At 57.2% G+C, this 24838-nt stretch overlaps 2 protein-coding genes across 31 annotated transcripts in view; both read right to left on the bottom strand.

The window, feature by feature from the left end:
• Positions 1-6439, bottom strand: part of ODF2 (outer dense fiber of sperm tails 2) — a 37043-nt gene extending 30604 nt beyond the window's left edge. For 2 of the 23 annotated variants that reach the window (XM_082695816.1, XM_082695827.1), the window contains exons 1-4: positions 6378-6439; positions 2984-3074; positions 1979-2095; positions 1572-1697 (exon numbers count right to left, since the gene is read on the bottom strand). In XM_082695816.1, coding sequence (XP_082551942.1) covers positions 1572-1697; positions 1979-2095; positions 2984-3074; positions 6378-6409 — 366 coding nt within the window. In that variant the 5' untranslated portion in view covers positions 6410-6439. Of the gene's footprint in view, positions 1-1571; positions 1698-1978; positions 2133-2372; positions 2489-2983; positions 3075-4389; positions 4619-5343; positions 5472-5707; positions 5906-6377 lie in introns of those variants that run through there. The other 21 variants (XM_082695835.1, XM_082695836.1, XM_082695831.1 and 18 more) reach the window with 20 other exon arrangements.
• Positions 6440-11548: 5109 nt separating this feature from the next.
• On the bottom strand, positions 11549-24613 carry CERCAM (cerebral endothelial cell adhesion molecule). Of its 8 annotated transcripts, XM_082695851.1 has the most exons (19): positions 24333-24470; positions 23158-23337; positions 22966-23087; positions 22255-22328; positions 21870-21974; positions 21501-21641; positions 20730-20877; positions 19238-19348; positions 18932-19049; positions 18254-18388; positions 17943-18147; positions 16683-16802; positions 16275-16351; positions 16067-16173; positions 15178-15310; positions 13624-13751; positions 13225-13428; positions 12600-12858; positions 11549-12096 (listed from the first exon to the last, which is right to left on the bottom strand). In XM_082695851.1, exons 6-18 carry the CDS (start codon positions 21562-21564, stop codon positions 12600-12602), a joined length of 1809 nt encoding a protein of 602 aa, XP_082551977.1. In that variant the 5' UTR covers positions 21565-21641; positions 21870-21974; positions 22255-22328; positions 22966-23087; positions 23158-23337; positions 24333-24470; the 3' UTR covers positions 11549-12096. The 8 variants fall into 8 exon arrangements, with proteins under 8 accessions (XP_082551977.1, XP_082551981.1, XP_082551982.1 ...); XM_082695855.1 differs by having other exon boundaries at positions 21485-21641; positions 22221-22328; positions 22966-23337; positions 24333-24474; XM_082695856.1 differs by lacking the exon at positions 22966-23087 and having other exon boundaries at positions 21485-21641; positions 22221-22328; positions 24333-24452.
• Between the last annotated feature and the right edge of the window lie 225 nt (positions 24614-24838).

Raw genomic sequence — 24838 nt, 5'->3', positions numbered from 1 at the left:
AAACTATAGCATCAATGTTTCGATAAATGCTCCACAACTGTTAAATGGTCTTCACAACCTCTCAAAGTGATCTAAAAAGGTTTGCAGCTTTCTCATACGCTTGTCAACATGAGATTACCAGTAAGCTTTTTAACTATATGCCATTCAGCAAAAATGAGAGCTTGTGTCTTTAAAATATAGTTGGGTCATTTATATCTCACTGACCATTAGTGAGGTACATGTAGCAAAAAATGGAAGACAGCATTTTAATTCCAATCTTATATAAGTATATCCATATACAGATATATAAGTATGTGTGTGTGTATATACACACACACATAGATATACACATACATACGTACTGGTCAGAACACTTTTCATTTACACCCTAGAATACTCCTTACTCCCGTTGTCTCTTAGGGAAAACTGGCAAATCAGGGAGTCACACCCATGAAATAGGACTTCAGCGTAATTACTTTTATTTTTTATTTCTAATTTTAAAGGTAATCAACTATCGGCCAAAGACTGAACATTTCAAAATGGGCCAGGCACCATCATCATCTCAAAGCAGCCTCACGTCCTTTTCACTGGCCCGGATAGTGAGATCTTTGTGTAAAATGCAGCCAAAAGGTGTTGTCTCATCCCTGAGGTTTTCCATTGCAATTGACTAGAACGTAAGCCTAAGGAGAGGTGTGCATGGGAGTCCCCGCTGTCACACCAGGGCCCCGCCGCGGCTGGCCCAAGTCTCAAGAAACATATGCTGCAAGAATTGCAGCACAGATGGATGCACAAGCAAAACATGTTGAGGCGTGGCTAAAAAAAAAGGCAGGGGACAGTAATTCTCTTGGCACCTTGATGACTGATATAGAAGGCAATTATTCCCCAGGAGATTGTTCCAAAAGTGTGTTTGTGGTTTGTTTGGTTTTTTTTTTAAGATTTTATTTATTTATTTGACAGACAGAGATCACAAGCAGGCAGAGAGGCAGACAGGGCAAGGGAGAAGCAGGCTCCCTGCTGAGCAGAGAGCCTGATGCGGGGCTCGATCCCAGAACCCTGAGATCATGACCTGAGCCGAAGGCAGAAGCTTAACCCACTGAGCCACCAGGCGCCCCTCAAAAGTGGTTTTGATGACATCCGTGGAATACACACATGATCTCTTGTGGGGACTACCTCGAAAGAGGGTGTGCTTTCTTAAACATGCACCCGGTGTATATTTTTTTGGTCACGCTTCAGTTACTATCACGGTTACGTAGGGAAAGACACATGGCTCCGCACATACAGAGAGGCCAAGTGTGCACCTTCTAGAACGAGATCTCCCTCAGCCCTGAGCTCGGCCACTGTCTCCGGGACTTCCTCTCTCTGTGAACCTTGGTTTCCTCATCTGTCCATGGGGAGGGCAACACCTACCCCCCTGGTGGTGGTGGTAAGGGTTCAAGAGCATTCGCGTATTTGAGGGGTTAGCCAGGTGCTCAGTAAACACGAGCTACTAGGACATTTCTAAGAGCGATGGCAGACCCTGAATCATACCGAGTTTGAGGCCTGCTAGAACCTGACCAGTCCGAGAAGAAAAGCCTGAACAAGAATGAGCCTACCTCCCACTTGCATCCCACATGCCGGGCGGATGACTTTCCAGGGGGCATCCAAGGTACCTTGGTTTTCACCCGGACACTCCGCCGCACATTCACGGTGTCCCCTTTCATTCCGCGCTTATGAGATTTCTGTGGAAAGGGACAAACCGAGGGTCACTCCCCCACACAGATGGCCGTGGCCTCACTCTGGCGGTGTCCACTTCCAACTCTGCAGGAGAGTCTCTTCTGACTAAGGCGACCACCGCCACTCCTGGGTGATGGCGCGGCCTACCTTCCTAGCCAGGCAGCTGGCCTCTGAAAGCAAGTGCATTTGTCTCCCAAACCTTTGTGGCGTTGGAAGCCCGAGGAGGCTGTGCTGGAGGGGTTGCCCTGCTCCACAGCCTTCGCCTCGCCCGACTGGCATGTCCTACCTGGCTGCTGGCTGCTGATGGTTTCGGGAGTTTTTTTATGTGGACGTGGACAGGAGTGTTCTCATCCACGTGGACATGTAAGGGGGGGGTTGAAGAGCGGTCCTTCATGGTTCGCTTCTGGCAGGCGGGGGAGGACAACACAAAAAAGGTTGATCTGTGGATGAGTAAACTAGCATGAAAAACCGAGCTCACAGCCTCTGGGGGCCACTGGAAGCCTAGCCACCAAGCGAGCAGGACAGCTACCAACTACTGGCATGCAGGCGGGAACCAAGGCAGTAGTGCCGTTCAGCAGACTCCCGCAGAGATCCCGGCCGCAGACCACCTGGGAGATCAGGGTCCGCTAGAGAGAGAGAGGGATCGGCAAGACCCAAGGGGTCCACCCAAGAGCGCGAACCCAGGCCCCAGGGTCCTCAGAGCGGAGTCTCCTTCTGAGCCTGCTGGAAGGCAGAGCTCCTTGGTAGACTTAGCACAGCGCAGCTGGAAAGCAGGGGAATCCTTCTGCCCTGGGATCTGATCTGGACATATGCACATTAGCACAGAAGACACACGCACGGTTAAAAGGGCACAGTGAACCAGGCAGCAGGCAGGTAAAAGATGAGGGAAATGGAAAGCTGAAGGAAATGCTGAGATGAGAAGGTTGGATTGATTCGGAAGAGAACCTGAGCAGGGCGCGACCCCCAGCCACACACACCCCCAGCCCCCCACCCGCAACCTCCCCTTCCCCATTCTTCTCTTCTTTTTTTTGGAAAATGTGTTCTCGGGACTTCTGGAATTTGGAAGGATTAGGTTAAGACAACCTCCTCACACCAGCAGTTTTACCACAGGCCCAAACCCAAAATCAATCCAAAAACCCCCAATCAATCAGCAAGATATGCAGGAAAGCTTCTAGCAGAGCCCTGGGCCATGGTGGTGGCAGCGGGGAAAAGCGGCTCCTGGAAAAGGCATGCCAAAGTGTTTCTGGTAGGGCCACAGACCGGAGGGCTGCTCCGTGGGCACGTCACCTACCGTTACAGTCACACTGGGTGCGCCACAAGGTGTCCTCAGGACCTTTTTCTGCGTGAGACTTGTTACTCCGTTCTTCCCACACGATGGAAACCTGCACCCAGGCACAAGAACCAGATTGTAAGCAGAAAACCAGGGCTCTTCTAGCTCTTGGATCTCCCAAAATGACACACGAGTTCACGGCCGGGAGAACCAGTCTGGAATCGGTTGGCTCCCTTTACACAACCACCGAACACTCATGGTGTGCCCGGCAGGGGGATGGAAACAGGGTGGTGGGCATTTGCAGGGCTGGCCTTGCAACCTCTGCCGTCGCATCACACGTATTGTGACCTTTTGCTGAAAAGCCCACCTGTCATCCTGTCGGGTGACAAAAAGCAGGGAACACGGGAGCACCAGGCAGGGTACTAGTGTGGCCAAGGGTGAAAGTGCCCAGGACTGTGCCCAGAGCAGACATGACCTGGGAGAAATGTTCTGGGAGCAACAGACAGCAGGCCCAGCAACAAAGTGCCTGTGACTCATGCATAAAATTAACAGTCACATATTTAAGTAAGCTGATGCAAAGTTCCTATGTCCCCAAATATTCTACTTGCTACCTTTTAAAATCCGAAGCAGGATTCTTTTTTTTGCAAACGTTTCTGTTTGTTTATTTGTTTTTAATAGTATGTGCAATTTGTCATGTTCATACATAAACAGCCCTATCACCAGATCTGCAAATACAGCAAAAGTTTCATCTCCAGTATTTGGCAGCAGAGTGTCCAAGAATTCCATGATGGAAAGGGACTAGGAAAATACATTTGATCCATCCCGCTACCTCCTGACGGCCTTCAAATAGGACTTCTGCCCTCCCCACAAATACTCAGGGGAGAATACCACCACCTAAAAATGCAGCAGGGAAATACTCAAGCACTTGAGCACGGAACCTGCTCTATGTGTCACACCTGGATGAAAAAGAAGAAAATATTTACTGTGCCCTATTCATCGTTTAGGTGAGGAATACCAAATCTGAGTAGACAGATTTTCCCCCCCTCCTCCCTTAAAAGCCACTGTTTGGGAAATCTGTCTCCTGCTGCGGTCTTGCCATCAAATCACCTGGACCACATCAACACCTTGTTACCTGCCTACATCATTGTTATTTACATGTAACTTCCTTTCAAAAGGACGTGTGCCTAGTACTCCATGAAGACAACGGTGGCCCTGTTTGCTACCAGGGACTGGGGCACCTGGGGAGAAAGGGAGGGCAAGGAGGAGGCAGAGCTGGAATTGCAAGTGAGCACTTTTTTCCTCTTGGTCCACACTTTCAATACACAGAACAGGGAAGCTGAAAAGAGAAGCCTCCAGAGAGCCTGGCCTGGGGGCCCCTGACCACCTTTCCCTGCCCTTCTGCGAGGCGCGCCCCACGTTGGCAGTACCTGGGGGAGCCGCCCGAGGATGAGGCAGACATGGCTAGGCATCAAAGCCCAAAGGTGGGCAATTGGGTCAGCGGGCTCTGCTCAGGGGGACCCAGAGGGGCTTGTCAATGAGAATCTCAGGGGCCCGGCATCAAACGTCCTCTCTGAGGGGAGGAGGGTGGAAGCCTTAGGGGTGGCAGTTGGATGAAAACTTGGGAGGCGCTCCTCTACTGTCCAAGTCGCACAGCAACTGTCCTGCCAAAGTGGGGGGAGATAGGAGAGGCTGAGCGACCTGTGGGGCATCGGATGGGCGGCCGGTAGGTGGTTGCGGGGCGCGGAGGGAGCTCCCCTCCCCAGGGAGGGACAGGGACCGGAACTTCAGGGACAAGGACCACCACGCCCAGGCCCCACCCGGGAGAGAAGGTGGGTGGGCCACCGGAGGGAAAACCTGAGGCGCCGGATGGCATGCGTAGAGGGCGGGCGGGCACCGCTTGGCCCCCAAGTGGGCCCAAAGGGCCGAAACCCGCCGAGGGAGCTGGAGGGATACTCGGGGCGGGGTCAGGGCAACTGTCTCCTAGGAGAAGGGGCGTTCCCGGGAGAATAGAAACCCAGAAAGGACCAATAGTATTTGAAGGCGGGAGGGGCGGCGGCTGCAGGGAAAAGGTGCGCGCGGCCGCAAGTGGGTACCCCAGACCGCGTAGGGAAAATCCTCCCGAGCGCAGCAGCCAGAAGCCACTGGGATGTAGTATCCGAGTTAGAGCGGGTCAGACGTCAGGTAGTGCAGGGAGCGGGGCGAAACCCCCGGTGAGGCCCCCTGGACAGGTGATCCCACTCCCGCGGGGTCGGGAGGCCGGGAGGCGGCCGCCGGGGGACAGCGCTGCCCGCGGGGAGGGAGAGGCGGCCGGGGCGACGCCCACCGGCGGGCAGGGGGCGCGGAGCCTGTCTCCGTCCGCGGAGAGGGGGACGTCCACCCACCAGCGGGCAGGAGGGGACCAGTTTCTGCCCATAGAGAGAAGGGTGAAGCCCTGCCGGAGGGCGGCGGAGGAGGGAGCAGAGTCCTGCCGGAGGCCAGGTCAGGAGGGAGGCTGCGGGCCCGCCCGTTAGCGGGAGGAGAAGAAGGCCCGCGCCTGGGGGGGGGGGGCGGGGGCCACATTCTGACGAGAGCCGGACTGAGCGCGCCAGGGGGCCGGAGGCGGGGGCGGCCGCGGGGGGTGGGGGGCGGGGGGCGACGGGGGCTGGCCAGCCCGTTGGGGACCATGCTGCCCGTGGGGACCCGGCCCGACGGTGGCCGCGGAGCGTCCCGGAGCGCCCGGGGTCCCGCCCTTCGGCGGCGCCTCACCAGGAGCGACACGGCTGCGCCCAGAAACGTCTCCTTATGAAGTCGTTGAAGTCGGAGGCCAGGGCCGTGCCATGGAGACGCCGCGGCGGATGCAGTCCGGCTCCCGCGGCGGCTCCTCCCCGCTTCCGCCTCCTTTTCCGACACCCGGTCGGCAGCTCGCCCATTGGCCAGTTCAAACCCCCCCGGGAGCCTCTCGGGTTTCGCCATTTAGGTCCAGCCCCCGGCGTCACAGAGATGCCCCGCCCCGCCCGAAGCTCCACCCACGTCCTGGCCACGAGCGCCGTCGCCGTGGAGACGCGCGACGCCACTAGCGGGCCTTGCCTCGGCTTGCCCGCCGTTCAAGGCCCGCCTGACCCTCCGCCATTTTTACCCCGTCTTGGTCCTCCTCGAGTCCCCTGACTCCAAGGAGCGCTAAAACTCTACCCCGGACCGTTTCATACGTGTTAGGGAACTGGGTTCAGAAGGGGGACACAGAACATGTTTGTGGCCAGAGCTATGCGCTGCTTCTGGAAATCCAGCCCTGTCAGTACTGCGCTGTTGGTGCACACTACCCCGGCGCTCCCCCTCTCCCACCGCGCCTCCTCCGTCCTTGTCCAGACACGAGGACGGGGCCGCGTTCCCGGGCCCCTCGCCGCCCTCCTGCACACTGGGTGGTGCTGTGTGTACGGACCTACTTCGATGAGGTTCTCGCTGAGCCGCCATCTTCTCCACTATGCCCACTCTCGACCAATCGAGGGGGGTCGTCACGTGGCTCACCGCGCCGCCCTGGATTCTGGGAGACTTTGACATCCTGAGGCCAAGCTGGCCCGAGTCCCTGCACACCCTCCCGGCCAGGACTTTCCCCTGCGCCTCAGCCAGGCACTCCCCAGGGCCACACAACTGGTCCACGTGAATCTGAAATTCCAGCTTCCCCCCTCTCCACATAGTACCTGCTTTTCTGGCTTCGATGTCACCGGCCAGGGCCCGCCATATTCGTTCCCCCGTGTCAGGGAGTCGTCCGCATCCGTTCATTTTCTCCCTGAGGTTCTGCAAGGATGAAACCCACACCTCATTGCCTCCACCGTCTCCTGAGCCCTCACCACCACCCAGAATTGTTCCATTTGTCCCTGGATCCTTGCCCTCTCCCCAAGTGGCTTTTCCAAACCTTGGCCCCTTACCGACCCGGACTCCAATTCTCCTTTTTTTTTTTTGTAGAGAAGAATAAAGCCATCAAGTAGAATTCCCTCTACCTTCTCCCTGCCCGCCCTCATCCTGAACTTCCCCCATCCTGTAATTCCCCCTTCAGAGGAAGAGATGTCCTTGCAGCTCAGGGCAAACTTCTTGCTGCCAGGCCTAGATCAATTATCTCTGTAAAATGTCTCTTGTTACCCCCAGCACATAATTGTTGATCATTTCTCAACGCTCCTACATTCACTGAACCAATATTTATTTAAGTTCCTGCTATGTGCTAAACCCAGTTCAAGAAACACTAGGCCCTGCCTAGTCTTTGAGGAGACTATGGCCAACCTCTCTGACTTCAGATTGCTTGACCATGTCTTCCTCTTTTTTTTTTTTTTTTTAAGATTTTATTTATTTATTTATTTGACAGACAGAGATCAGAAATAGGCAGAGAGGCCAGCAGAGAGAGAGAGAAGAGGAAGCAGGCTCCCTGCAGAGCAGAGAGCCTGATGCAGGGCTTGATCCCAGGACCCTCATGACCCGAGCCGAAGGCAGAGGCTTTAACCCGCTGAGCCACCCAGGCACCCCTTGACCATGTCTTCTGAATGCAAACTACTCTGAGCTTGGCCAGGATTGGCCTTTTAAAAAAAAAAAAAAAGATCAACACCCTGCCCTGACAAGGACATTGGGAAACAAGCAGTCTCATATGTTGCTGGTAGGATTAAAAATTGATATAATCGGGGCGCCTGGGTGGCTCAGTGGGTTAAGCTGCTGCCTTCGGCTCAGGTCATGATCTCAGGGTCCTGGGATCGAGTCCCACATCGGGCTCTCTGCTCAGCAAGGGGCCTGCTTCCCTTCCTCTCTCTGTGATCTCTTCCCTTCCTCTCTCCTACTGTGATCTCTCTCTGTCAAATAAATAAATAAAATCTTTAAAAAAAAAATTGATATAATCTTTTGGGGCACTTAGGTTGCTCAGGCAATTAAGTGTCCAACTCTTGGTTTTGGCTCAGGTCATGATCTCAGGGTTGTGGGATAGAGCCCAGGGGTGGGGTCCGTCCTGAGAGGGGAGTCTGCTTCTCTCCCTCTGCTCTCCTCCCGCACTTCTCCCTCTCTCAAATAAATAAGTCTTAAAAAAAAAAAATTAAGGGGTGCCTAGGTGGCTCAGTCATTAAGCATCTGCATTTGGCTCAGGTCATGATCCCAGGACCCTGGGATGAAGCCCCACATTGGGCTCTCTGCTCAGCGGGAAGCCTGCTTCTCCCTCTCCCACTCCCACTGTCTGTGTTCCCTCTCTCGCTGTGTCTCTCTCTGTCAAATAAATTTTTAAAATTAAAAAAAAAAAAAAAAAGAGGTAAGAACAAATTTAGACCTTAAAGGGAAATTTCCTTTCAGCCTTTCTTTTCCTCGATGTAATTGTCTCTGGACTGACTCCTCCTTTCCCTCCCAAGGGGGTGAGAGACTCAGGGAAAAGAGAGAGAGGTGTCCCTCAGGCTTGCCTGTAGCCCAGACAAAAAAAAGAGGGCTCCACAAGGACCAGGAAACCTTACGGGTTTGGAGCAAAAGGCAATTAGTAACAGGCAATACGCATTTGCACAGTGCACACCCTGTGTGTATTATTTCTCCCTGGAAGCTGGTGCAAGGGTGAGCGGCGCAGAACAGTTACAAATAGAGAAGTAATCAGAAGAGAATGGGCAGTAATTTCTTTGACATTGGTCTTAGCAACATTTTTTTCAGTATGTCTTCTCAAGCAAAAATAAACTCTTGGGACTACCCCAAAATAAAAAAGCTTTTGTGGGCCACCTGGGTGGCTCAGTGGGTTAAAGCCTCTGCCTTTGGCTCAGGTCATGATCCCAGGGTCCTGGGATGGAGCCCCACATGGGGGGGGGGGAGTTCAGCAGGAAGTCTGCTTCCCCCTCTCTCTCTGCCTGCCTCTCGGCCTACTTGTGATCTCTGTCTGCTAAATAAATAAAATTTTAAAAAAACTTTTGCACAGGGAGAGAAACGATCAACAGAATGAAGAGACAGACTCTGAATGGGAGGAGATATACAAATGATATACAAATGATATATACAGTGAAGGCTTAGTATCCAGAATACATAAAGAACTTATACAACTCAACACCAAAAAACCACAAATAACTCAATTAAAAGATGGGCAGAGGACCTGAATAGACATTTTCCCAAAGAAGACATACAGTTGGCCAACAGACACATGAAGAGATGCTAAACATCACTCATCATCAGGAGATTGTAAATCAAAATGTCAGTGAGGGACGCCTGGGTGGCTCAGTTGGTTGAACATCAGACTCTCTTAAGATTTTATTTATTTGGCAGCGAGAGAGAGAGAGCACAAACAGGAGGAGAGCAGGCAGAGGGAGAGGGAGAAGCAGGCTCCCCACTGAGCAGAGAGCCCGATGCAGGGCTCAATCCTTGGACCCTAGAATCATGACCTGAGCCAAAGGTAGATGCTTAACCAATTGAGCCACCCAGGCGCCCTGAACATTAGACTCTCGATTTTGGCTCAGGTCATGATCTCCGAGTCATGGGCTAGACCCTGTCTTAGGCTCTGTGCTCAGTGTGGAGTCTGCTTGGGATTCTCTCTCTCCCTCTCTCCCTCTGCCTCTACCTCCCCCCACCCCAGCTCGAGCTCTCTAAATAAATAAATAAAATCTCAAAACCTCAATGAGATGTCACCTCACCCCTATCAGGACAAGAAAGAACAAGGGTTGGCACGGATGTGGAGAAAAAGGAAACTTCATGCACTGTTGGTGGGAATGCAAACTGGGGTAGCCGCTGTAGAAACCAGTTTGGAGGTTCCTCCAAAAATTAAAAATGGGGGTGTCCAGCTGGCTCAATGGGTAAAGAATGCGGCTTTTGGTATCTGGGTTGTGATTTCAAGCCCCAACTTGGGGGTAGAGATTACTTAAAAATAAAAGCTTTTAAGGGGCACCTGGTAGTTCAGTCGGTTAAGCATCTAACTCTTGCCTTCGGCTTAGGCCAGGGTCTCAGCGTCTTGGGATCAAGTCCTGAGTTGGGCTCCATGCTGGGCATGGAGCCTGCTTAAGATTCTCTCTCCCTCTCAGTCTACTCCTCCCCCTGCTCTCTTTCTCTCTCAAAACAGAGAAATAAAAATCTTTTCAAAAGAAAGAAAATGGAAACACTAATTCAAAAAGTTAATATGCACCTGAATGCTAATGCACCATTACTTTTAATAACCAAGATATGGGAGCAGCCTAAGTGTCCCCTGATAGATAAATGGACAAAGATGTGGTACACACACACACAATATGGAATACTGCTCAGCCATAAAAGAGAGAGCGAGAGAGAGATTGTGGACGCCTGGGTGGCTCAGTCAGTTAAGTATCTGGCTTCCGTTCAGGTCATGATCCCAGGTTCCTGGAATTGAGTCCCACAAGGGGCTCCCTGCTCAGCAGGGAACCTGCTTCCCCTCTGCCTGCTGCTCCCCCAACTTGTGCTCTCTCGGTGTCTCTGACAAATAAATGAATAAAAAATCTTTTTTTTTTTCCCTGCTCCCACTCCCCCTGCCTGTGTGTTCCCTCTCTCCTTGTTTCTTTCTGTCAAATGAATAAAGAAAATCTTTAAAAATAAATAAATAAAATAAATGGTTGTTTTAATGAGTGAAGGGGACACTGGAAGCCTAGAGAGAGAAGGTACTTGCTCAAGGTCATCACCATCTGGAATTGATGACTTTCACTCTTGGAACTAACAAAGCACCTATCCAGTAGCTTTGACTCAAAATCTTTCTCATAGCCATGCCAGGTCCCAGGACCAAAGCCAGGCCAGCTGAACCTCATCCCCAGGACAGAAGCAAGGAGTTCCTGCCTGACTCTGCCAGGACCCTGGTGCTTGTACAACCAAGTCAGGGGACTGCCATGGGAGGAGGCTCCTCTGCAGAAGGAAACCTAGACACGCCAGGGCCACAGACTTGTGCTGGTAGAGGCCAAGGCAAGAAGACACCTCTCTACCCCCTCCAGCTGCCGGAGTGCAGGCATTGGAGACAGGTGCTGGGCCCTGTGGAGGGAGGATGCAGAGGGAAGAAAGTCAGCAGTTCCCAAGCAAGAGAGGGGGAGAACCTGGAGCTGTTGTACGTAGCCTGGCAGCAGCACGACAGGTGGATTCCAGATGCCCCGGGGCTTCCTTCCCCCTTGTGGGACCCCCACCAGCAGAGGGCGCCCTGGTCCGCAAAGGTCCATGTTCTGCTTTCTTTCGCCCTCTGGTGGCCACACGGGTTAGGGCCAGAGGGGAGCCTTGGATCCATCTTCCCCATCCCTCTCCAGGGCAGGGCAGCCCCTGCACAAAGTAGAGTCAAAGGGGAGGAGGCTCCGCAGCCCGGGGTCTGAGCCCACCCTGCCCAGCAAGGTGGGGCTGGTGATGCCCAGGACTGCCCCAGTGCATGAGTATTCACTGTGGGCTGGGCTCCGGGTCTGGCTATTTTATACCCACCCAGTCCCTGCCGTGCTTCTCTTCCATGTCCCCTTCACCGAGCACACTAGGACCCAGGGAGGGATGGCATCCCATCCAAGATCACCTAGCAAGGAGATGGTGATCCCAGGTCGGCCTGACTCCTCCCCCAGGCTGCCCTCCCCTCTTTGTGGGCCCATCCATGGATCCGGAGCCCTTCCCTCCCAGACCCCAGGACACACAAAGAGGCTAGTCCAGGAGTTTGCATAAAGTGCAAACACCAGCTGGCTTTTATTGAGGGCCTACTCTGTGCTGGGTGCCAGGCCTGCAAGGGCTCTCTTCCCACCTCCCTGCACTTCCCAGGGGCCAGGGGAGAGGCTGAGCCCTGGCAAGTGAGACCCAGGTGTCGAGTGGGGAGGGGGCTGGGGTGGAGGTAGAAGGTGGCGGCGGGGCCCCAGCAGTTGGGTCCACGGAGAGGGCAGGGCTCCCGGCATCTGTCCAGCTTGAAACTGAAGGCTGGGGAGCTCCCTCCTTCCCTTCACCCCAGGCGCTGAGTCAGACCAGGCAGGGTGAGAGGGCCTGTGAGCCCTGCCTTCTCTCTCCATGACCTTCAGAGAAGGGGCCCATCTTGGAGTGGTTTCTCCCAATGCAAGAGAGAGCCAGAAGACAAAGTGGCCATGCCTAAGGTGACAGTCGGGTCTCTGTGGGGTCTGCGGCTCCTGGTGGTGACTCCTGAAGCTCTTTCCAACTCTGGTCCCCGGCCAGCGGCAGCCTGCTCCTGGGTGGTCCTCTGGAGTCACTGCCTGGCCCTGGTGGGATGGAAGAGACAAGAAGAGAGAAGTAGAACTAGAGCCTGATGTCCAGAGGCAGAGACAGAAGAAGACACAGGGGGCCTGTGTGGCTCAGTCGGTGAAACGGGTGCCTTCAGCTCAGGTCATGATCTCAGGGTCCTAGGATGGATTCCCACATTGCAGGGGGGTGGGGGGTCTCTGCTCAGCAGGGAGCCTGCTTCTCCCTTTCCCTCTGCTCCTCTCCTCTGCTCATCTCAATCTCTCTCTCAAATAAGTAAAAAAAAAAATCTTAAAAAAGAAAGAAGACACAGAGAAGGTCCAAGAGAGACAGAAACGGAGAGAAAGAGAGAGAGCACGAGGTAGAGAAATGCAGGGAGCCACGGAGCCGGGCAGAGCACAGCCAGAGAGCGGGAGGCGAGAAGGCAGGCTGAGAAGGGGAAACGGAGACCGGAGACAGCCTAGAAGGGGAGAGCACACCAAGGCGCACGGGGCTGGGGTCTTCTTCCCGGCCCCGCACTCACCTAGAGCTCATCCCGGGGGTGGGGTGGCGTGGGGAGGCTGTGCCCGCTGCTGCCAGCCAGGTCCAGGCGGGGGTCACGCAGGGTCTTGTGAGAGCCACTCCAGCTGACGATGCGGCCGCTGTCATCGTCCCAGGGCGAGGATGTCTCCGTGTCGCTGAGCCACTCGGCGTCCCCTGCGTAGTGCGTGGGGGCAGCAAGCAACGGCCGGGCAGAGAAGGCGCGCAGGTCCCGCGGCCAGAAGTGCGCCTTGTACTGCTCGCTGTGGGGCGGGGTGGGAGGCTCAGGTGGGCTGAGGTGGGCCCCGCCAGCCACACCGCACGCCTGCCCGGAGCCGGACTCCTCACAGACCTCGCCCTCAAGACTGCACAACAAACTCAAGAAGTAGGGTTTCTAGTCTCCCCATTTTCCAGATGGGGAAACTGAGGCCCACAACAGGGACGGGGCTTGACTAAGAACCACACAGGCAGCCCAGAATTTACACCTAGGTTGGTGTGACTCCAGGGCCGGGCCAGGCTCCTCCTCGGTGACCTCGAAGAAGTGACCCAGCCTCAGTCTCCCTGGCTGCCCTGGCCGTGGTGGGTTCCCCGGATGAGCTGACCCTGCCCGGCCCCCGTCGGAGACTCACTTGGGGTGCCGGTCAAACATGATGGGCAGGAACTCGTCCACAGGCAGCATTCGGCGCAGGGGCTGGGAGGCCAGCAGCTTGCGAGCTCCCGCCAGGCTCAAGACATAGGCCAGGGTCCAGTAGGAGTACCCCGCCACCACCAGATGCGGCAGCCTCTCCACAGCGGCCTCCTCCTCGGGGTTCACCTGCTTCCGACCTAGGTAGCTGCGGGTGACCCCGAGGGGAACCAGGAATCACTGTAGGTCCCCAGGGTGTCCAAGGACCCCTTCCCCAATCACATCCCATGGGCCAGGCTCAGTGGGGAGGACTGAACAGGCTCCCAGCAGAAGGCAGAGCCCCAGAGGCCGCTCCTCGCCCCCCAGACCCCCCACCCCCCTCCCGCAGGTGCAGGCTGCCTACATGAGGTCCCACGGCAGCTTCTCTGCTTCCACCTCCTCCATCAGCCGCTCTAGTCGCCCCCGGAAGTTGCTCTCAAAACGCACGTCGTCCTCAAACACCAGGACCTGGGCCAGACCCCTGGCCGCCACCTGTGATAATGGGGGGGGGACACACAACACGGGGGTGGCTCTTTAGATGTCCCCTTCCCCCGCCAGACACTGATAGACTTTCCCTGGCCTCTGTTATATGGCAAAGGCTCAGACCTGGCCCCGTCCCTCAGCTGCTCCGAAGCCCGCTGGGGCTCCCACCGCCCGGGGACTGAAGTCCTCCAGGGCCCAAGTCTAGCTCTCCAAGCAGACTCGTGATGGCAATCATAACCTTTGCTGTGTTCACTGAGTGCTGCTAGATCCCAGGGACCCTCGGGAGGCAGGACACATGACGTCCCTGTGCTGTAGTAGGGAAACTCCAGGCCCAGCTCCTCACACGGCCTCCTGAGCTGTCCTAAAGGAAGCTGGGCTGGCTGGGGGTGGGAGGAAGACCTAAGCCCTCACGATCCCTAAGAAAAAGTATTTTTGTAACTTCTGGAAATGTGAAAAGAACATGAAATCAGCTCAGTAATGATGAAATGGAAGTCATGCTTCAATCTGTTCAGGGACAGCAGAAGATGGGCGCCTGGGTGGCTCAGTTGTTAAGCATCTGCCTTTGGCTCTGGTCGTGATCCTGGGGCCCTGGGATTGAGCCCTGCACTGGGCACCCTGCCCCATGGGGAGCCGGCTTCTCCCTCTCCCACTCCCCCTGCCTGCTGTTCTGCCTGCCTGTGCTCTCTCCTTCTGTCAAATTAATAAATAAAATCTTAACCATAACAACAAAAAGGAACAATAGACGATAAACAAATATAAGCTCACGTGCCCCTATTTTGGCTACAGTGGAAAGTAAGAATAAGGAGTGGATCTGGGTGCTGTCTCCTAGAGGGGACATGTGCCCCTTAAGGGCCAGTCCCCTGGTCCCTCCTGCGGTGGCCAGCCAGTGACCTCTCACCAGTGTTCACCCACCCCCAGCCCTGAGCTGAGGCTTCCAGGCCAAGCCTGAGCCCTTTCTTCTTCCCATCCCCTGGACACACAGCTCCTGTCTGCCCCAGGGCCTTTGCCTCCCCGGTTTTCCTCTGCCCAGAAGGCTCTTCTCACTGACCCTCAATGGTGAGGCCCACCCTGACCCCACACCAGGCCAGGAATTCTGGCCAATCCACACTCCAGGACAGTGTGTACATCTCCCTTTCACGGCAAAGTTGGTTCTTCCCTGGTTTCCGTGCCCCGCTCTGGTCCCTGAGCCCCCGAAAGGGAGAGAGCACCTCTTCCTTGTTCCCCTCTGTATTCGCAGCTCTCCTGGCCCACAGGACGCGCTCCGTAGAGACTACAGAACAGACACGGCACAGGGCTGAACACACAGAAGGTTTAAAGGGCCTGACCAGGTCTTCCTTGGTTTATCCATTCACCCATTGGTGCCCCGGGGTGCGGAGCACACAGCCATGAACAGGGTGCCCCGCCACGGCTCTCCCTGCGGGGACAGCGTCCTCACCTCCTCCCAGATGGAGTAGTGGCTGAGGAAGCAGCCCACCTCGCCCTTGGTCAGGGTGCGGCCCGAGTAGGGGTCCTGGTAGCCGGGCAGCAGGTCCACGCCGAGGTTCCTCATGATACTGCTGTTGAGTGTCCTGAGGGAGACGGGAATCATGGGGTGAGGCGTGCCTGACGGGGCCTGCCAGGGGTGCCTGGCCTGTGCCCATTGGGGGCCGTCACACTGGAGTTTAATTTAAAGGTCTCGGCCTTATTACTGCTTCGTGTGGCCTGAAGACACTGGTGACAACCCGGGAAACCAGAGCCACCCAAGGTTGGGGTGACTCTCGAGGGCGGGAGCAGAAGATGGGGAGACGGGCAGCAGCCTGAGGGACACGGTCCCCAGGATGAACATGGGGGACAGGGCCGAGGAGAGGATGGACATCCTGCCGTTGCAAGGGCGGGGGGCACGAGGGGCCGACACCGCGGGCGAGTGCAGCCGTGTGAGCGCCGGTTCCCCCGACACTGGCCTCCACCCCCTCCCCCACCGTCAGGGCCCTCAGTCCATGACAGAGAAGACTAAGCCTGATAATAATAAAGACATGTAACCTTTGCAATACTTCCCATGTGCCAGGCCCTGGCTAAATCCTCACCGAGCCCTTACAAGTCCTACGAGGAAGGCACAATTTTTTGCCATTCACACAGCAGGGCTGGGAGGGGCCGGTGACTTGCCGGAGGTCACCCAGCTGGTAAGTGGCCCTGTTTCCTCTGTCCCGGGACTCTCCCTGTTTGAGCACCTCCTGGACAGCCAGCTCATTCCGCTCATTTGTCTGTTCTTCCCATCCCCAGGAAGGTCCGGGGGACCACGCTGCTCCCCCAGCTGCCCAGGACCCCGCCCCCCCGGGGAGCCTCACCGGCCGTCCACAGCTTCCACCACCCGCCCAGAAATCTCCATCTCCCAGAGCGAGCTTAGCATGCGCTCTCGGCGGTCGGGCCGGCGGGCCAGGCTGATGACAAACACCTGGAGGAGGCAGGGAAGGTGGGTGCGGGAGGGGTGGGTGCAGCGGGAGGGGAGAGCCCACCCACTTCCTGACCCCAGCTCTGTGGGAGGAGGGAACTTACCTCATCAAACCCCATCTTGCTGGGTCTCTTTGGGGGCCGGGACACGTGCCCTGAGGCCCGCATGGGGGGCCCGTCCACTGCAGAGGAAAGTGCCCCCCATCATGAATCCCTACTGGCTCCTGGCAACAGTGACCCTGCAGTCCCCGTGACCCCCCGTATACCCCTGCCCCCTCGGAACACCCAGGAGGAAGGGCCCTCAGAAATCACAGGCTCCACCTGCCTCTGTCATAGACGGGCACACCGAGGCTTAGCAAGGAGAAGGACTTGCCCAGAGGCAGGGACTAAGTTAGAGGTGAGGCCGGGACCCCAAGCCCACTGCCCAGTCAGGTCTGGAGCCCCGGAGAAGGGGCCCAAGGGGGTGGGAGGCCAGCGTGGCTGCAGGCCAGCATCTCGGCTCCCTGCCCTCACCCAGCGCTTCCAGGATTAGGTGGATGAAGTTGACCTTCTCGTCCTCCAGCCCCTGGTGGGATTTCACGGGCACGTTCATGTACCCGTAACGGTGCTCATTGCACACGTGGACCGTGACCCCTGTGGAGAGAGGCCAAGTGAGGGCTAGGGCGGGGGCAGGGCTCTCGGGATCCAAGGCAGGCGTCCCCTACTGTGGGGTTGGAGGGACAATGTCTCAGGCACCCTTCTAACTGAGAGGGCTTACACATTCAACAGACAGGTCTAGAGCACCAGCTGGGTGGGGGGGGGGGTATGGGGGTGAGCAGGACAGAGCCCTGCCCCTGGGGGTCATGGGGAGGGAGGAGCAAGCGAACTCCCATCTGACCACAGTCCGCGGGCCAGCCCATTGCCCCTACCCGCTCAAGGCCCCACCCCCCGACCCTGCCGCCCCGCCTGGATCCAGCCCCATCTTCTCATGCCCAGACCCCAGGAGCGGCCCCACACCCTTCTCATGCCTCTCTGCTCGGCGGGGTGCCTGCTTCCCCCTTTCTCTCTGCCTGCCTCTCTGCCAACTTGTGATCTCTCTCTGTCAAATAAATAAATAAAATCTTTAATAAATAAATAAAAATAAAGACCAGATGCTTGCCAGTCAGGGCCACATAAGCTGGCTCTGCCTACCTTCCCTGCCTCAGCCTCTGCCATGCTTCCTCTCACTTACTGTGCACCTGTCACCTGCCTTCTTACATTGCCTGCTACCACAGGGCCTTTGCACCTGCTGTCCTGTTGCCCAAAATGTTCTTTCTGGCACTTAATGCTTTCCCATACTTCAGATCTCAGCCTCAAAGTTCACACACTTCAGGAAGCCTTCCCTGACCAGACCTACTCTGGTCTCAGCTCTCTGAGCATGTAGAATTAAGAAGCGTTCCTTCCCATCATGGCTGTGATCGGACATTGGCTGGTGTGATCCTTGGACAGACTGGACCGGAAGTTCAGTGACTGCCTGACTTTACTCACCACTGTCTCCCCAGCGCCTGGCACATGGTGGGTGCTCCATAAATATTTGCCTAATGAAGGAATATGTGAAACTGCCATGGTGGGGAACCAGAAGGACATCTAACCTCCCAGGGGAGCAGGCTCAAGAAAGGCTACGACCCAGACAAACAGGAGTTTAACAGGATGGACTGGAGATTGGAGACCGGGGAAGGGCATGCAAAACAGAGGGAACAGCATGTGCAAAGCCCTAGAGGCCTCCAAGGGTCCTCACAGAGAGCTGGTCCTTACCAGCGGCCTGGCAGGCATAGGCGAAGACAATGATATCGTCGAAGGGCCAGGTGTAGTTGGGATGAGGAGGGTAGAAGGCGAGCTGGGCTGCCCCCTCAGCCCGCAAGGACACCAGGAAGGTAGAATGGACCATAGGGACCCGGAAGCAGCCCCGGCGCTGGCGGTTCTTGGTGGGGAAGTAGTCAGCCGTGCGACGGTAATAGCCCTGGGGAAAGGGGTTGCTCTCACCATGACAGAACCCTTCCATCCCCAGAACACTGTGCCCCCTGCCATGGCCCATAGACCCCCGAGGCCTCCATCCCCAGCCTTACCTGGGGCGTGATCCCGCACCAGAAATTGGAGTAGTAGGTCTGGGAGTCCAGCATCGGGGCCACAACGGGCAGCCCCTGCTCTATCAGAAGCCTCAGCGTCTGGTTGTTGGTCAGAATGTTGTCTGTATCTGCAAACTTTTCGGAGGGCTTGTCACAGACCTCAGCCTTGCCTGGGCAGTACCCTCAAGGAGTCACTGAGTGGGATCCCTCCAGATTGCCAGAGACCCCTGCATGTCTCCCGGGATCCAGTGGCGTCCTGTCAGTGAGATCTAACCTGTAAACCAGTAGGTCTGTTTCTGCACCAAGGATCTGGTCTGCAGCACTGGCTCTAGGATCGGGGCCAGAGATTCAGCCTGAGCTGCTGATCAAGGAGCTTTTATTCTAGATCTGACTTTGGGAGTAGAGCCAAAGACCTATGTTGAGTTCTCATCTGGGGAACCAAACTCAGTTTATACTCCGGGCTCTAGCCCAGGAACCTAGGCTCAGTATACACCCTGCAGTCTATCTCAGGGATTGGCTTCGTAGCCAATCTGCCCTCAAGCACAGGGATCCAAGCTGAGCTCCAATCCAGGTTGCTAGCAGAAAGGTCCAGCCCACAGGTGGGTAAGTCACACCAAGACTTCTGTCAGGGACAGATATTGCCACCTGTGGGAAACCCATCTAGCCAGGCTTTCTTACCAGGATGTAGTCAGCCCCCCAGTCCCTGGCAAAGGTCAGGGCTTCCTGTTTCAATTCCATCAGAAACTGGTGCCTTTCTTTGGTCCAGTGCTTGGGACCCTCTTCGTCTGGGTAGGACCTGAGAGGGTGAAGAGATGAGAAATTTGCCAGGTGCACGCGGTCCCCTGCGTGGCAGGGCAGTAGAGAGAGCCCTGGCCTGGAGGCGGTGGCTTCTGGCTGTCTGGCTGTCTGGCTGTCTGGCTGTCTCTTTTCCTCTCTGGGTTGTGGTTGTCACCCTCTTCCCAAGAACCCTTCCCCCATCACCACCTGGGATCCCCCTCGGGCCTCCAGACCACAGCGGCATAGTCGTCCCCCACAGCGGCCAGCCACTCCTGCAGCATCTGCGTGCTGTTGTCCGTGTTGTGGTCCGTGGCACACCTGGGGACACGGGAGGAAGAAGGGTGAGGGGGCACCGCCATAGAAGGGCCAAACCCCCAGGCAGCCTTGACCCCTGGAGCACCAATGCTGCCAAGGCTTGGGTGCTGCGGGGGAAGGAAGTGTGCTACAGAGTAAGGCAAGCCCCCAGGTCCAGGGCACAGGTCGGTGACCCACTGTGTGACCTCAGGCGAGTCCCGTCCATCTAGAGGCTTCTCTCTCTCCCTCTGGAAGGGATACCGGCTGTCCTGCCTGGCTCCCGGGCTGAGACACCAGAACACAAACGCGTTTGAAAGACAAAGCAGCTGGGCTGGGAGATCGTCCCTCCCCTTCTCTGAGTTAGGATCGGACAGAAGACCTGCTGCTTCCCTCCGCCCGAAAATTGTAATAAGGACCAATCCTTCCTGCGAACATCCCTGAGAAGTGCTGGTGGGCCTGCACTCCGCGGCCGCAGAGTATAACCTCTCCTCTGCAGAAGGGGCTCCCAAGACAGAGGGGGGGTGCAGAGAGCTTAGCCAAGATCCCAAGTTTTAGGAGATACTGCCCCTTTAAGCCAATTCCCCAGAACTGAAGACTAACTACGTGTCAAGTCCTGTAGGGGTGGGAACTAACTCCCAAACTGTGGTAATTGTGGGCAGCCTCCCCAGGCCCGGCCTCCACCCGTGCAACTTGGATGTGCTGGGGGGGGGGGGCGGGGGTTGCTGGTCAGTCCTCCAGTCTATCCCCAACCTCAGCTTGGGACTCCTCCCTGCTTTGGCTTTCACAGACTGGGGCCTCTGATTCCAGGGAGCCCTGTGGGGACGCCTGGGGAAGAGACTCTAGGGAAGGGGCTCTGGGGGGTGGGGGGGACTAGCTGGAAGGACCCAGACCCTCCACAGAGAGGCTGGAACCAGCCCCGGGAAGGAGGAGCAGGTCTGATGGCCCCCTGCAGAGGAGCACGGAGCCAGACAGCACCCTCACCTGCTCCCCAGGAACCCCCAGTTCTGCTGATCTCTGCCACGTGGGGACCCAGGGCACACCAGCCCTTCCTGCTTGCTCTGCTCCAGGTCAAGTCAACCACAGGGCGCACGGGGGTTTGAGTTTGGGCTCTGAGGCTGGGGCAAGAGGACACAACTTAAAGCCAGAGGAGGTCCCCAGAGGAGTAGGGGTTGGAGTGAGTGTTCCGGCGTCAACCTAAGCCTCAGAGGTCAGTCTGCAGGGCTCAGGGGATAAGGGTTCTGGTCCAGGGGCTCAGGACCGGGCGGGGCCTGTCTGCCAGGGGAGGGGCCTGTCTGGGTGGTGTCTGGACCACGCTGACGGGGTCATGGGGGTGGGGTGGAGGCTATCTGTGGGGCGGGAAGGGGGGGTACATGCCCAGAGGGTGCCAGTGCCCGGTCTCTCTCACCAGAGGGCCAGCCTGGCCCGGGGGTAGTCCAGCCGCTCCAGCGCGCCCAGGTAGTGGGGCAGTGAGTGCTCGGCATTGCGGGCCAGGATGGTAAGGACCACGGCGGGCAGCGGCGGCTCCACGACGCCCGCAGCCTGGGACCACGGCCCTAGCAGGAGCAGCAGCTGGAGCAGCGGGGCGGCGGGCGCGACGGGCATGGCGGGCGCTCCGGCGGCGGCGGCTGCCCCCGGGGCTCGGGCCCGGCGGAGGGGAGTGGGCGGGGCGGCCGGGGTGGGGCGGGGCCTGGGGCCAGGGAGGGGCCGAGGCAACCCGAGGAGGAGGAGGGAGCGTACCCCCCAAGACGGGGCTCTCCCTCCCACCCGCTACTCGCTGATTCTCAAGTGTCCTCTCCTGGGCCAGGGGCTGCGGGGGCCAGAGCTCGGAGACCCGCCCCACGCGCGACCCAGGGGCAGCCCCATCCCGGCTGGGCGCCGGGGGTGGGGGGGTGAAGGGGGACCCAGGGGAGGGTCCGGGGGGACGGCGTCCGAGCTGCCCTGGCGCCCGAGAACGCTCCACTCCGAAGCCCGGTGCGTTCATCCCCCGGAATCCGGCTGTAGTGAGCGTCCGACGCCCCTGAGTCCGGATTCCCCGGCCACCCACCCGTCCCCCGGACCTGAGCAGCAGCCCCGCGGGGCGGGACCGACCAGCCGCAGCCCTAGCCGGGCTCCCCGCTCCCGCCCCGCCTCCGCCCCCTAGGCGCCCTCTGGCGGACTCACGCGGAACTTCGCAGACCTGCGCGGTGACACCCCACGGCGGGGGAGGCAGGTGGGGGTCCTCCAGGACCTCGGCGTGCCATCCAGATTGGTCCCGAGGCCGCCGTCCTCCTCGTGTAGTCCTCCTCTCCTCCGCGGTCAGCGCCGGCGCTGCTCCCGCCTTTTAAGAGATCAAAGCCCACGCTCGGGCTGAGTGTAGTAGGTCCAGGGGGCATCCCAGAGGCTGCACCGTGACCCGCCCTGCTCAAAGCAGGAGGTGTAGCCTCCCCTGCGGCAGAGTCGCGGTCCCGAGGCCCCAGCTGAGATGGGGAGGGGGCTCCAGCTTCCCCTCGGAGAGAGCAGAAAGGGAGAGGCCTGAAGGCTCCAGTGGCAGACTCCAGCTCAGTACCTGCTGTGATCGACTTTCCCTGAGCCTCTGGTCCTCATCTGTGGATGGGTTTGCAGTGATGCTGGGAAAGAATGAATGCACTCGAAGCTTCTCTCTGCATGGAGCCTGACGCCGGGAAAGAGTTGCTGGGGCTAGAAGACAGGACTGGAGAAGAAGCCAGGCTCCCCTTCCATTCACCCCCCAACCCATGGACTGCGTGGAGGGGTTGGGGGGGGCGCGGGGGTCTACTTTTCTAGATCATCTTTGGGTCTCCGTTCAGGCTCTTCCCAGGGTCAGGGAAGAGGGCTAAGCCTGTGCACCCTATCTTTGCTGGTAGGGGAAGGGTGGGGAACCAGCAAGGGATGAACTTGCCTGGTTACCAGGCAGCCTTGTAGGGGCATCGAACCTGGGAGTCCTGGGCTTCAGTGTGTCTCCCAAACTTACAGCAGGTCCCAGTCAAAGCTTTGGCGGCCAGTGGCCCTGCAATGAAAGGTCTGAGGCCTCATGGAAGAGTCCCTCCCTTGCATGGTGGCCTCTGGTCGGAAGGCACACCCAGCCCCTGAATGGGAATTCCATTTCTGAAGCCAAGCTGTGTTTGCCCCACCTGACCTGTCCTGGGGTCGTCCCAGAGCCTCAGACCACCCTATTGGTCACAGGGGCTCCCAAATTCTTCTTTGGCCTCAAGTTCTCTTTCTCCTCCTTCTCCTCTGAGTGCACCAATGCCTCCCACTGTCCCCTTCCTCCTCCCACAGTCCATCCAGTGACCCATCCTGTCACTGACTCCCTTGCCTGTGGGTTCCCCCATCATCCCTGCCTGGGAAAACCCTGTAACCATCTTGCTTTTTGGCACAGTGTGGCTACTATAGACCCAGGATTTCCACTCTCAGCTGGACTCTCGCCCGGCCCAACCCAACCGGCCAGTTTCCATGTGCTCCTGCCCCGCCTCCTCACAGCTCCTGAAACCCGCACTCCAGCGAGGATCTCTGCCACTTTTCGCAGAAAAGAGAAGCCCTCACGTGAGAGCGCTCATTCCCAGCCTCCAAATCTCCATTCCCTGCCCCCAAGCCTGCCTCAGCTCTCACTGCCTGGTATAAGGGAAGACACCCCCCCTCCTCACCCTCCTCATGATGGAAAGGTCCCGAAGCTCCAAATGCCATCCCCTTGCCCTTCTTGGATCCTCAGCCTCCCTCTCTTCTGGGTGCTTCTTGTGACATTCCAAAGGACTTAAATCTCTCCCAGCTTAAAAGAGGAAAATGCCAAGCTGCCTGCTGGCCCCCAGCCACAGCCCTCTCTCTCTCTCCCTCCGAACCTCTGGCACGGGGATCTGTGCTTTGCTCCAGGACTCCCTTCCTCATCTCCCGTCGCGGCTGCTCTGGCCGAACTGCTCTGCCAAGACCAGGGTCCTGCTGGTCACTCCTCTCTACGGACATTGCCTCCTCATCCAAGAGGGCTCGTTTCAGCAGCTGACCACATGGGCCACTCTGTCTTTCTAGAAAACCCACATGTGTCTCCACTTTGTTTTTGTTTTTTAAGTCAACTCTACACCCAGTGCAGGGCTCAACCTCACAACCCTGAGATCTAGAGTCCCATGTTCTACCAGCTGAGCCAGCCAGGCACCCCAAGATTCCACCTGTTCAGACAGAACCCCAACTTTCCCCCCCCAAACGTGCTCCCCGCCAACCGTGGCCTCCTCAGTCTAGAGAACGGCACCTCAGCCTCCCTGTCCCTCAAGCTGGAGAGCCGGGTGTTCCTGATGACAGACACGCCCATTCCATCACCTCACCCGCCTTCTCAGGATCTCCTGCCCCACATGGTCAGCTCTTTCCTTCCTGCCTGACTCAGGGCACCAGCACCACTCATGGGGCCTGCGGGGTCTCCCAGAGACCTACCCCGCAAGCGTTCTCCCTGGAAACTGTTCTACCTGCAGCCATCCTTTCTAAATCCTGTGGTTTCCACCCTATAGGGACTGCCCACTGGGAGCACGGAGGCCCCACATGGGCCTTCTCCAACTCCTCTTCCCTCCCCTACCTCTCCCTTCCCCTCTAATCTCCTGCTCAAGCCAGTCTGGACAAGGTACAGTTTCCTGAACATTCCATGCTTTAGGACCGTCCCACATCCTTTTTGTTTTTTTAAGATTTTATTATTTGACAGACAGAGATCACAAGTAGGCAGAGAGGGAGGGGGAAACAGTCTCCCTGCTGAGCAGAGAGCCCAATGCAGGACTCCATCTCAGGACCCTGAGATCATGACCTGAGCTAAAGGCAGAGGCTTAACGCACTGAGCCACCCAGGTGCCCCCCCCCTTTTTTTGCTTCCATCTGCCTGAACTGGTCTTTCTGGCCAACTCCTACAGGCCCTCTCGTGTCCGCCTAAACTTGGTTCTTCTGGAAAGCCTTTTGCATGCCATGTCGGGGCCCATACCCTGACGTTATATATCCTACATTATCCCATTCATTCCACAAGAATTTATTGAGCATGTACTCACTACCTTGTGCAGGTAGAAGGTGCACAAGGAGGACGACCTCTGCTTCTAGGGGGCTCACATTCGGGTGAGGGAACAGACAGGAAGCAAGCAAGCAAACCGTTAAGTTAAGAGATAGTTTCCAAGAAAGGGAAGTGCTGCGAGTGACATCGAACCAGTTAGGAACAGGGAGCAGCTCGGGGTGGGAGGCAACATTGAGCAGCAAAGTCAGTGGAGCTATTTCAGGGAGCAAGGAGAGCCAGCCAGGGGCAGTTCTGGGGGAAGCGTGTTCCACAGGGACGGAACAGGTCTGGCCGAGGTCCTGCCAGGGGAACAAGCAAGGAGGCCGGTGGCTGGAGCCCAGTGAGTAAGCGGGGAGTGGGAAGAGGTGAGGATCCCCTAGGGCCTTGAAACTGCAGAAGGATTTTGGATTTTTTTTTTTTTTAATTTGACAGACAGAGATCACAAGTAGGCAGAGAGGCAGGCAGAGAGAGAGAAGGAAGCAGGCTCCCCTCTGAGCAGAGAGCAAT

Source organism: Mustela nivalis (genome assembly GCF_964662115.1).
Source record: "Mustela nivalis genome assembly, chromosome: 13".
Classification (NCBI taxonomy): domain Eukaryota; kingdom Metazoa; phylum Chordata; class Mammalia; order Carnivora; family Mustelidae; genus Mustela; species Mustela nivalis.
This window is presented reverse-complemented; position numbering and strand designations above follow the sequence as displayed.